Genomic DNA, 12,419 nt, shown 5'->3' with positions numbered 1-12,419 from the left:
AGTCGCTAGCATATATAGAACCTGGTAGTTAAAGAAGTAACTGAAAATGAATTTCTAGCAGCTGCTTGAATATATGAACTTTACGGAAATCGACGAGACAGTTCTAAGCATTCAAGTTGACGCTTTAAAAACTCAGATTAATGGTATTTTAATTGACATAGATTGTGCATTTTTCTAAGTTGGCTTTAAATACCTCAAACACAGAAGTGTGGGATGACTGAGAATGTCATCATATTGAGCGATCAATGCTCAGTCCCGAAGTATAGGCTACTTCAAAGAAAATAAAAGATGTCAGTTTTTTTCGATAGATTCGGCACCGCAAAGTCCAGGAAATCCATGGCTTTGGGCGGATAAGATGAAACTTGGATAAGAGATTTTTCCCAAAATTTTTAAATAGGCCTAGGCTATTTGTATTTCTTTAAGCATATCTGGCGTTTCGGTGACTTTGGTCTATTTTGGCTTACGGGCCATTAAATGCTATTAGCACCATCGATTTATTAAAATAGATTAAACTGAATTTAGTTACATTTGTATACACATTTAACAATAAAAAAAAAATGAAAATTTATAAGACAATTTAAATAGGCCTACGTTAGCCTATATATAGAGCGCTACTTTTTAATTTATGAAATGCGGGTTTGTCTTTACAGGGCGGTCTGAATTTTATGAAAATGAAAGAACACACTAGACTAGTTTATTTGAAAAAAGCCCTAGCGACGTCTCTGTGTGTACGTTTGAATGGTTAGAATTGTAACAAGCAATAAAAAGAAAATGAAATTGTTATGTATAATACGTAGGCTAAATTTTGTTTAACACTACTTGATGCTTTTTAAATTTTCGGGGTTTTGCGAAACAATAAAATAAAGTCCCATTAAAAACTGATTTGTTTTACAAAGCCTATTTTTTTTTATCACAGAAAGGTTTCTTTCAATTCATTGTTGTGAACTATTTGCTTTGGGGAATTTTACTACCAAGTCAGTTTTGACATTTATGTCGAGGAAAAAGAAGCATAATTGGAGCAGTCTGAGGCAGATTCATGGTGAGGCGAGCCGAGTAACATGTGTGATCGGGAAGGAAGGTACGTGTACATGGGGTACGAGGTCTTGGCTTCTGGTTATTAAATGCACGGAATGATTTGGTCATATTTAGAGCAGTTAACGGCACTAAATCTATCCATGGGCGTATGATTAGCCCATTTGTTAGTGGTATAATATTTTTGGATTCCGCTATCCGTTTCCTGCCGCCTGTGTGGAAATGGTCAATTATTTGTTATTTTACTCTTCATCCAGCTAATACTGCCCATGTTCACTTTAGACCAGATACCTAAACACAGTGGTATTTTTTTAATTTTTGTTTTCAAGTCATATTTACCTTTGTTAGAAAAACTTAGTAAATATTTGTTACACTTTGTGTAAAGATATGCTGTGGGATTTTCGTCAGTGAGTGCCGAATAGGTACACTGTTCCATTCCTGTTTTTTGGTTTCGTGCATGTATTATTTTTTAATTTTAGAAGAGTGCGGTTTCTTAAAATAAATTTCTAATCATTCGCTCGTTTTTCGCCGCTTGTGTAAAGGGTCATTCAGCTTTTCTCAGGTTCAACTAGGTATTTCTTTGGCTATTTCAGTGAGTAATTTATATTCCTTTTGTTTTTAGTTTTAAGGATTAATGTACTATATATTTTTTCCATTTAATGAGAGGTTGAGGTTATTCTCAGTGGCAGCGGTGACCTGAAGCGAAGATTAGTTTGATGGATAGCCTTTGCAGTCTATAGGGGGCGCTATACGATGTAAGAATTTAAATCCACCTGTATTCTTATTGAAATAGTATTGCAGAATTTAAATTGTAAGGCTGGTTCACAGGCACTGTTTCGTTCCTTATTGTTTTAGGAATCGGTGATGTGACTGCTTTGTTGTAAAGGCATAGACTGGGCGGTTAATTTATTTTTTGTGTATTTCACATTGATATATCCTTAAATTTACATTTAAACATTTCAAAACAAAAGTCTTTTTTCTTCTAAATATTGGGTAGGCATGGCCTGTGTTGTGATGGGGCCCCGCTCTGGGTTGGTCATTGACTTCCGCCCTTTAGCCTCCGCCTTATAGACCCCGGACCCCCGGAGACAAGCGGTTACAGAAAATTGAGTTTGTAAGCACGCGCCTACCTAAACTGACTGGCACAACGCCGCTATAATTATGGTACTGCCATTTCGCTGGGGGGCATTGTGCCTACTAGGTTAATTGTAGGCCTATTGAAATACGGGAAAATGTGGGGAATTATTGCAACTGTTCGGCTTATGCATCCATTCAAATCCGTGAAAAAAAGAACACAATTTGTTGTTAAAGTTCTTAAAATATATTTATTTAAGGATTGAATTTGCGGTAAGAAATGGACACATTATTCCGTGGAAGGTGTAATCAAACTTCATCATTATCATTAGGCCTATAATCTGCAATTATTCGGTTTGCCCAGAGTCACGTGTTTAGTGCCGGACGTTTTGTAACAATTAGTTTAATGGTTTGAAGTCTGCACAATTATTCCCATATTCAGAAAAGTACACCGTGGGAATAAGACAAGGCTTTTCAACAGAGATGATTTTAGTAATGCAAAGAGGATAGAGCATTATCCGGTAACTGTAATACACCACCGAATTTCAAACCAGTCAACAAGGTGTAATGGAGACTAAGTACCCCAGGGGCAGCGCTGCGAGTTTGAAACTCTTGCCCCCAGTTCTGTACATACCGTCTCCTGATTTGCTGATAGTTCATACTTATAAAACTGGCAAACGAAGCATTTTCGAACGTCATATGCGTTACCTGTGCTAATCAAACACATAGAAGAAGGAATATTAAAAACTTCTTCTGGAGAAGTAGATCACGTTGGAAATGAGAATAGATTGGCTCTTTTGAAATGTATGTCATTTACTACAGAAATAATTAAATCCATCACTTTTGCAAGGGAAATATACGGTAAAACAGCGGGCTCATCAGACATGAGCGACAACACGTGACCTGACTAGTTTTAGGTCGATCACTTGTAAGGCGTGTGGTCACGTCGCCTGGGGTGCAACTGTCATTATAGCAAAGGAGTGTCTTCGCTTCGATGTTACTAAAGTTTAAATTCCACGTATCTGCTTTAAGACGGCTTTATTTTGCTCTTCAAAATTGCCTCGCAGGTGCCACAGACGCATTTAATCTCGTTCCAGCAGCTTCTGAGTGATCTGTTAGGTAAACATGCGTGAGAAGTAGGCAGTTGTGTGCGCTACCCTGCGGTCATGAAACACGATAATGCCATGACATCCTCCGTGAATCCTGGCCTGGATGCTTCCAGGAGCTAGCACATCATTAATGGCAATTTCGCATTATTTGCTACACTGAATAGCGATTCCTGAACACTGCAATAAGATCATACGCAATGCAAAGTTTTTAAGTGCATGAACATATCTGTGAAAAAATAATATTTCGACACTGGGCTGTCATGTGCGTTAAATTAGGGGCAGGTGAATTATGAAACTGAACTCGTGGCATTTCCAAGTTAAAGTAGCTGACCGGAAAGCACCAGAAGGGAAAGGGGTGATGTGTCTTACCCGTAATCACGGTCCTGCTACAGATTTTATTTCGGCCACAACTAGATGAAAAGCATCTATTATATCCAGACGAGAAATGTAGCACGTGCAGCCGCTGGCCTTCCGTTTTTTTGAAACCTGTCTCCACTTTCCGTTCCGACTTCTATCGAGAGTCTGTGTGAGTCTATGCACGAGTGTCAGCCTCAACGCCCACTGCGTGTTTTCCTGTCCGTCTACAGTATATGGATGTGATTTATCCTTTAAGACAACATTCCAGTCATGATTTTTACACTGGCCGCCTGCACACTCCCTTTCCCCGGTTATAATCCTCATTTTCCTACAGAGACTTGAAGCTGCCGAGGAGGACTGCAAAACTAGCCCATTTGTTAGTGGGCTTCGTGCAACCGCGCGATTCAGTTAACGAAATATAAAAAGAACGAAATAAGCTTTAATTTATCAAGATACACAATACAGTCGTTGTCAACGTGACAGAGCAGAGCTTTGGTGGAATTCCCCTCAAACCCCATTCCAGGAAACTAGACTCACTGAATGTAATCAATAGCAACAGGATTGCTGTCAGATTTTATCTGTTACTCAAGACGTTCGTAAGTAAAACAAATGTTTGTTTTTTTTTGGTGTTTGAGTGAAACAGCCATGTTCTGCTGTGTCTGTAAATTAGAATCTTAGACTAGATAGGCGAGTTTTTTCTCTTTTCTTTTTGGAAGTTAAAAAGACCGTAAAATCAGTTCTTAACCAGAGCTTTTTCTTTTCCACTTTGTCCTTTATTTGATCTACGTCAGTCTGACAGGTTCAATACATATAATGTTACAGGTCCTTTAGTAAGGTTGCTTGCTTAGCCGGTGTGCGTATGCAACCCTGTAAAATAATTCATTACGTTTATTTTCTTATTCATCCACTGCTTATCCTGGTCTAGGTAAAATAATTATGGTTTACACTATTGCATTTCTCAAACTAAAACTATATGTTTCATAACATATAATACCTGGACATCTGAAAAACATCCTTAAAACTATAAATGTATTTCTAGAAGCAGATACTCCTCCAAGTACAATGAATCTAACTACACTCTCTAAACAATCCCATAGGAAATACTCTGATAGGTTTATCTTTAGAAAGTACCTTTGTTTAATCATCATAAATTGCAGGAAATAGTTAGAAAACATCAGCTGAAGCTTAACTGTAAATGTTGACTGTCAGCATAATCACCATCAGTTTTGTACTCACTGAAATTGCTTCATCTGTCTGCAGACAAGAAGCAGAGAAATATTACTATGCATCTGGGTCACTTTACTGAAGCAGTGACTCGCTACACTTTCAGTTTTTCAACTTTACTGCATTAATTTAACAAACTATGGAAGTTTCACAGAAACCAACTAACATGAAACCAGTCTTGCAAAAGGTCATCGGAATCCGAGGGTCTGTCCCCAGGTGCCTGTCTTTTATAACTCTGGTTGCATTACGCAAAATCTGAGGCATACCTTGGAACAGCATATAAGCATCATGCAAACTGAACTGATCTGTCAATGGCAGGTGGGTTTTCTTTAAGGCTAATGGGTTCTTGCTCAGGCCAAAAGGACCTTTGTTCCAAGATGTGCTCAGGCTTGTGCCGACTCAAAAACATGTACTGTCAGTTCTCGGGGCTGCCTTTCTTGGCAGAAATAAATGTGGATTTACCTGGAAAAGAAGGAGAAAAGAATCATGTCACGATGTTTTAGGCATAGGGGATTTTTTTTAGTTAGGGAGGTTGTCGTGTGAATCCTCAGCCTTCAGATGTCCTCCATGAGTCCTTGAACAGATGTACTTAACTGGAACTATTTAAAAAAATTCATCTGAATAACAGCTACAACAAACTAATAAAAAAGTGACCATTAAGGTGATGAGTGTTAAGTGTAGAGTGTGAGTTCTGCAGCTGCCTGCTGTCACTCACCTCCCACACTGTGTCAGGTTGGTGCCCCTACAGCAGGGCTCCCTCCGTGGGCCGGACCCACACGGAGCTACGGGCCAGCTGGCCCTCATGGTCCTGCAGAGGAGGAAGTCGACAACGAATGTCTGTCAACGGCAGAGCAAATCTGTGCCCTCTGTAAGGAAATGGCTTCCCAGGCAAATACTTCATGCCAACCAAGTCACTTTTCTGCATGACAGACTATGGGCTTTTCTTGTCAAAACCTCAAAGACAGGTGTGACGATGGGCTTTAAAGGCAGCACACTAAACGTGCTACTGGAGGAGATGTAAGTTTCTATGATAGCAACGGTGCTAATTTTAAGATGGTAAGGTAAACACAGGGAGCAGATACACCTGTCAACTGCAATTTACCACTCTGCTCTGACTTCTGCGATGCTCATTTTCAGTGCTTATACACTCTGAGTTAATGTTCCCCTCCTGGAGCTCAGCTCATTGGAAAAATACCAAACAATTGTCAAGAATGTTATTTTAAATTATTGCTTCCTAAGACTGTTTCAGTCGACGAGTTAAAATGTTTAAACCCCTGGAAAAAGCTGACAACATAACATAAGAAGAACAAGTGAAGTCTCTCTGAATCCGTGGCCTGCCTTGTCTTCTCTGAGTTCCATACCATCACCTTTCATGACAGGCAGATTGTCAGTGCAGCTTTCTGAAGGGGAGACTCACTTTTCTGAGGTTATGTTTTAAAAACTTCTTCCCAGGAAGCTAGGCACTGCCAAGGTGGTGTCAAAACACATTTCTGCAGTCACTCTGAGTCAGACTGGCACGCTATGACACAGCTCCGGCTACGTCAGGACAGCTTACAGCGAGTGCGTAGCTCTGGGCGGGGCCCGGGCCGCGCCAGCCGGCCCCCATGTGAAGCATGCACTCCAGGGAGTCCAGGAGCTGCTCCCTGCACAGCATGTGCAGCCTCATCTGGCTGGGGGCCACGCTCCCCCCCAGAGCCCTGGTGTTTGCATCCAGTGCGTTCAAGGCACACTGCAGCGCGCTCATCCCTGGTGGGGTGGGGGTGGGGGGGGGGGACAGATGGGAGGGAGATGAAGAAGGTGTGCATGTTCATGAATGTGAGTGCAAGCCGGTAATTCACCAGGCACAGGCAGCGCGGGGAAACTGGTGCAATAAACGGCCACATGTTTTTGTTCTTACAGGATATTAAGGTATTGTAAATTCTTACAGATGAAGTTAATATTCTCCCTGCAGTGTGAACTGTAATTTCAATCACTGAGCAGAAGAACATATTACTATAGATACAGAGGCACTATTTATGAATCGTGTTTCGAATGAGGAGTGAGCAGCCAAGGTGCCGTGCTCGTTTTATTTTGGGCCCATTTCCGTTTGCTGTGCACATCGTGTTTCGTGATTTTTAAATCGATTTATTTTTGTCATACATACCGTTCGCATCTCTGGCTTCGATGTCCAAATACATGCCGTTATGTACCGCTTGTCTCAAAACCTATAACAGAAAGAAACAAAATATATGGATTCATATGGAAGTTTGCTGGTTGGGAGCTTGGGAGCGGCTCTGCTGGTGCGTGGTGCTTCATCTGAATTATCCTGTGAACTGAGTAAACAATGGGCTGCTTCAGGGGAAGGTATCACCTGCCAACACGCATCCAAAGCTAGTAATAAAAATGAACGCGGTCCGGCGATAAAACCCGCACGGAAGTCAGGGTAAGCTGTCAACGCAGGGGCCAGCTGAGACAGTCATGGTCTCTCATTTACCTCCAGGACTCTGACGTAGCCGTTTTCTGCACTGAGATGGAGGCACGTCTTCCCAGACTTGTCCCTTAGGTTGACATTGGCACCAAAGAAGAGCAGGTCAGCCACCATTAAGTGCTGGTTCCTCTGGGCTGACAAGTGAAGCGCTGTCTGGAACAGGAAGAGCCAGACACCCTTGAGATGACCAACCGGTGCCTCACTTTTCACAGTGTTCTAGGAACCCACTCTCACTGCAAGAATTCTCAACAGATACAAAGTCCTATCTTGCACTGTTATCATCGGTGATTCGTGCAGCAGATCTGTAAGCCGATCATGGCCGCACCCTCTCCAGAGAACTGATGCACCACATGCCGGATCCTTTGCTTTACCTTTCCGCCTGAATCTCTGATGTCCAGCTGGTTTACAGCTGCCATTCTTCTGGCAATCACATGGGCCAGTGCTCTCTTCCCTTCAGTCACTGCGCTGTGGAGCAGTCTAGCAAAAGGAGTGGGCATTTGCTACAAAAGTTCTTCATTTCATACATGGGCCACAGATGACCCCCTGTCAGCAGGGAGCATGCTGCTCTGCCCCCCTAAGCACCTCCCAGCTTATCCTTGGCGACACACCACCTGTGGCTTTAGTGAAATAAAATGACAGATTAATGTATCTGAGGATGGAGCACTGCTGCACCCGTAAGGGACTAGGAAAGCCCTGGTTTATGGTACTAAGGCATTCAAACAGGGCAGATCCTGAATCACAGTGACTTTGTAGAATTATTCTAACTTTTTTGCTGGGTTAGAGAAGGGGCTAACATGCACATCCTGTAACAGACACCTACTGGGACTTATGAGGAAGAATTACAGATAATTTTCTAGGAAATCTCTGATTTTTGTGGTTTCATATGTCATTGCATGCAGACATGACAGAAAGAAGATGCTTGGTTTATGAGTCAGATAAAGGTTTTCACTGGAGGCACAGTTCAGGATCTATGCTGGACTTGTTTTCCAGAAAAATAAGAGATTAATATCTCCACTGAGTAATATTCCTTGGAAAGTCAACAGACGAGTAAGCAACCCACCTCCTGGCTCTCCAAAAATATGCAGCTGTGCTGTAAAGGTATATAATGACACAGGGGATTTATATATATAAAAGGCCGGTATTTTTCAAGAGTTTGATTGTGCATAGTTCACACATAATAGCAAACTTAATTTCAGCCTACAGAGCAGCTGAAGGGCTGAGATCATTCTCAAGCCAAGTCTAAGGAGCAAACAAGTAATGTCTTGCCTGTCATGGTAGAAGAATCAATGTGAACATATTGTTTTTCCCTCCCCATGAAATAGGTAGTCGTGATATTTTCCATCATACAAGTAATTTTTTGAGCGATCACAGGACTGCACTACCACAACAGATCCATTCCTTACCAAGTACAGCCCTGTGGGATGTAGCATGTCACCTGAGGTGTCTATTCCGAAAGTGAATTCATAAAACCCATTAACGATTAGGCTAGATTCAAAATGGCCATGTCATGTTACACGGCCCTGCTGTACCACATGATAGCGAATCGAAGGGGGTGCCGAAGGACAACTTACGTTCTTCCCTTGTCATCCGTGGCCAGGAGCTCCTTCTCAGGAACTCCCCTTAGCAGTGACTCCTGCTTCTGCAGCTGGAACAAGAAAAAAGACATTCCATCCCAGTCACTAGCCAACTGACTGGCCCAGCTGGTGGGGAAGACTCCCTGGTCCTGGAGACGCTCCCTACGGAGGTCTTGGGGGCTGTTAGGGGAGGAGTCTGGGGGTGATGGTCCCAGCCATTTGGCATGGCTGTTTGGGAGGGCCATGGCTGGTTGGGGGCTGGGGAACCTTTCCTCCGAGTCGTCACTGTAAAGGCTGCCCCAAACGGTGGGAGAGGGGACCATGTCTTCTGTGTTCATTGGATTTGGAGAGAAGCTCCATGCTTGATTTGTGGGGCTTGTTGGAGAGACCTCTGAGGGCGTTGGGCTCTCCTGCATCACAGCTGGGCTCGATCTATGACTGTGTTTGAACATTTGGTTTTGACAGGGGAAATCCTCCCCTCTAAAGTCTTCCTCCCACCCAGAGAAGATGGCTGCCGAAAAGGCCCTTTCAGGGCATCTCCTTCTGCTGGCTTTGAGGTCTTCCTCTAGCACTTCCACGATAATGGCCAGGTCCTCCAGGCTTTTGATTTGTTTTTTATTCTGAAGAAAAAAAAACTCCTTAACCAACTTCTGTACTCGTGCAGAAAATGCGACCAGTCACTTGTACGTTACCTTCTTCAAACAAACCGGTTAGATTTTTTTCATCAAACAGCTTCATCTTTAATTTACTCATTCGTCTGCAGCTCCACACACTTAAATGTAAGCCGGCCTTGTTTCATATTTGTTTTCGTTGGCTTCACTGAAGCACTGCATTCTAGATTTGACTGAGACAGCATATAAAGGCATCTCTCTTAAGTGATGTGGTGTAGGTTGGCCCACTAGACAACCACAGAAAGACCAGAACGATTTAAAGAGAAGCCTTTTCCACTTTTATACATTAAGGACAGGAATGAGATATTTGGTAACACTTCAGTTTAAGGTCTGCACCATAACCATGAATAAACTCTTACTAATAATTTGATAATATATTAGTAAATAAAAAGATTCACCTACCATCAAATTTTGGTATGTATTACCAAGATATATTAATCATTTCAAAGTATTTACCAAAGAGCTTATAAGTTACTTGCAGTTACAAAGTAATGCATTTATAAGAATACTCAGAAATTAGCCTGGACCTGAACCTTAATGGTCTGCTCCTTAATGATCTGATTAATAAACTGTTACTAATCATTTGATAATATATTAGTAAATGAAAAGATCTTACTAGATTTAGAAATGTTAGTAACACTTTACAATAAGGATCTCTTTTCACTTATAAATGGCAGGTAATTCATTAATAAAAAAAAAGTGGTGATTTCTATTCAATATTAATAATTTACAAAGTGTTACAACCTAATTAATAACCTGATTATAAACCATTTATAAACCCTTTTTGAGGGTTGTCTTATTGGAAAGTGATACCAAAATGTTTTACAGCGATATCTTACTCCTATTTTACGAAAGAGATTTGTAAATAGCAAGAGCAACGTATGAAAGTAACACATTATCAAATGATTAGTATCAGTTTATCAAGAGTTAAGAAGCAGAAGTTAAACTAAATTGTTAACGGAAATTCTGATCCGGGATCATAACAGTCAATTACAGAACATAAGCAACAATTTACCAATTAAATTTTCCTCCCCACCACCATTTTGTAAATTTAACTTTGGGGAATCCAACCCCCCGTGGCCCCCCATGCCCTGAGGGGTGTGAGACTTGGACCTTACCAATGTAGAAACCAAGCCTACGCCCTTGCTTGGACATAATCAATAACAGGTAACAAGGGCTCCATTTAGGGACACGTGTCCTAATTTAATGACGTCGTAATCCTGAACTCACCGCCCTACTGCGGCGATCTCCACTCGAAGGTACCCGTTTCTTTTCCCCTGCAAAAATAATTGCATTTTAAAACATGCACAACGCGTTTTTAAATGTGCATTTATAAAGCTCAGCTAACGTTCTGATGCATTTTTATACCATTTATTATTTGAAAATGAATAGGCCTAGTCTATTTCAATACCTGAGCCTTTCGACGTTTTTCCTGTGGTGCCCTATTGAAAAGGAAAGTCGTTAGAACGTAAGCCTGTCAATAAAAAGAAATTTCATACTTTTTAGCGTTATAATTATAATATGGATAAGGGCAAGAGAACATGTTGCATGGTAAACGCCGAAGCTAAACCGAGGGCAGCAGAGATGTGACCACCTGCAGTGCTGCCGGGTCCACCCCCTTGGCGATGCGTATCCGTCTAAGCATGTCCCTGACTGGCATTCTCACACGGACTCCCAAGTACCGTTTCTCAGGTTTAGGCTCTGAGATTTTACAACCTGAGAAAACAGGAACATTAGACTAACTTGAGTTCACATAAACGGCATCTCACGTTGTGAGCTTATTCATAAACAGTCACGCTACTAACTTCGGCAACACATACTGAAATAACATGTAAAACAGATGTTTTGCACATATAGATTGATCTCTTCTATATGATATTAATTAGCATGTCATCGGGATAACAATGTATGAATTGATCATGAACTTATTAGAAAATGAATTTCGGATATACAGCTGAGACTATCCGGAAACTACAAGCCAACCTTTTTGGGAGTTTCGCGTCTCCCCTGACAAAGCGTCGTCTTCCCCCAAGTTCTTCGTCTGGCTGGAGGCGCAAAGCGGCGAGTCTGGTTCGCTTTTGGACGTAGCAGGTTCTCCTGACAGCGGCGAACAATCGCTGGGGTAAAAAGCATCACCTCGGACACCCACATCCTGTCCCTGTTCGTGCATTTTTCAAGAACAAATTGTCCCTCGATTGGATCTTCAGCCAGTATTATCGGTCCCCTGCGAATTCTGCTATTTTAATAACTGCTTGGGATGAAGACTTGAGAATGAAGCCCACGTAAGAAAAAGCGGCTATTGATTTCTAAATGTTATGCATTCAGTATGTTAGCATGAGGCAATAAGTGGAGATGGGCTCCCTCTGAGCATCTCACCTGTAAGTCCCAGGCGGTAAATCAGCATGCGGTTTTATATTTCGCATTGTATATCTGGGCGTGGACTGAGAACTAAACCGAAGGAGTTCTAGTTTGTCTGAATCCATATTTCCGCCCGTTTTGATGTCTTGCGTGGCTCGCTATTGAAAGTAACTTTCACTGAAAGATACATGGTTGTTTATGTAAAGTATCGCTTTCACGTTCATTTTTTCTGCGTCTATATATATTCACTTTGAACTGACAGCTCGACAGCAACCTGTAGTAGTTTGCTACGAGTAAGCTTTTTAAAACTGATAGTTTGATAGATTGAACCGTCAATGTGCTGGCCTCTGACCACTTAAGACGTTGAAAATTTTACAAGCACTAAAACAAGCACTAGAAACCTTCACGGGATTTATTCTAATATGATAATCTGGCCTTGCTCCTAAAAATACAATATGTACAAACTAGGGAAACTGTGAAAGAGTCTTGTATAATTTATAATCTTGTATAATGTTCAACCTAGTTATGAAATGTAACTAAATACCGGGAGCAA

The 12,419-nt window shown here is 41.5% G+C and overlaps 1 protein-coding gene across 2 annotated transcripts; it reads right to left on the bottom strand.

Annotated features, from left to right (window-relative positions):
• Positions 1-4,323: 4,323 nt before the first annotated feature.
• zgc:113279 (uncharacterized protein LOC553749 homolog) lies at positions 4,324-11,916 on the bottom strand. 2 transcript variants are annotated; one of them, XM_048982144.1, is made up of 12 exons: positions 11,492-11,916; positions 11,103-11,224; positions 10,920-10,950; positions 10,739-10,785; positions 8,835-9,457; positions 8,324-8,353; positions 7,635-7,740; positions 7,270-7,416; positions 6,940-7,000; positions 6,352-6,542; positions 5,512-5,604; positions 4,324-5,258 (listed from the first exon to the last, which is right to left on the bottom strand). In XM_048982144.1, exons 1-11 carry the CDS (start codon positions 11,676-11,678, stop codon positions 5,539-5,541), a joined length of 1,611 nt encoding a protein of 536 aa, XP_048838101.1. In that variant the 5' UTR covers positions 11,679-11,916; the 3' UTR covers positions 4,324-5,258; positions 5,512-5,538. The 2 variants fall into 2 exon arrangements, with proteins under 2 accessions (XP_048838101.1, XP_048838102.1); XM_048982145.1 differs by lacking the exon at positions 8,324-8,353 and having other exon boundaries at positions 11,492-11,915.
• Between the last annotated feature and the right edge of the window lie 503 nt (positions 11,917-12,419).

This window comes from Brienomyrus brachyistius, chromosome 17, assembly GCF_023856365.1.
Source record: "Brienomyrus brachyistius isolate T26 chromosome 17, BBRACH_0.4, whole genome shotgun sequence".
Classification (NCBI taxonomy): domain Eukaryota; kingdom Metazoa; phylum Chordata; class Actinopteri; order Osteoglossiformes; family Mormyridae; genus Brienomyrus; species Brienomyrus brachyistius.
Note: the sequence above shows the minus strand (reverse complement) of the source record. Positions and strands in the feature narration are given on the sequence as shown.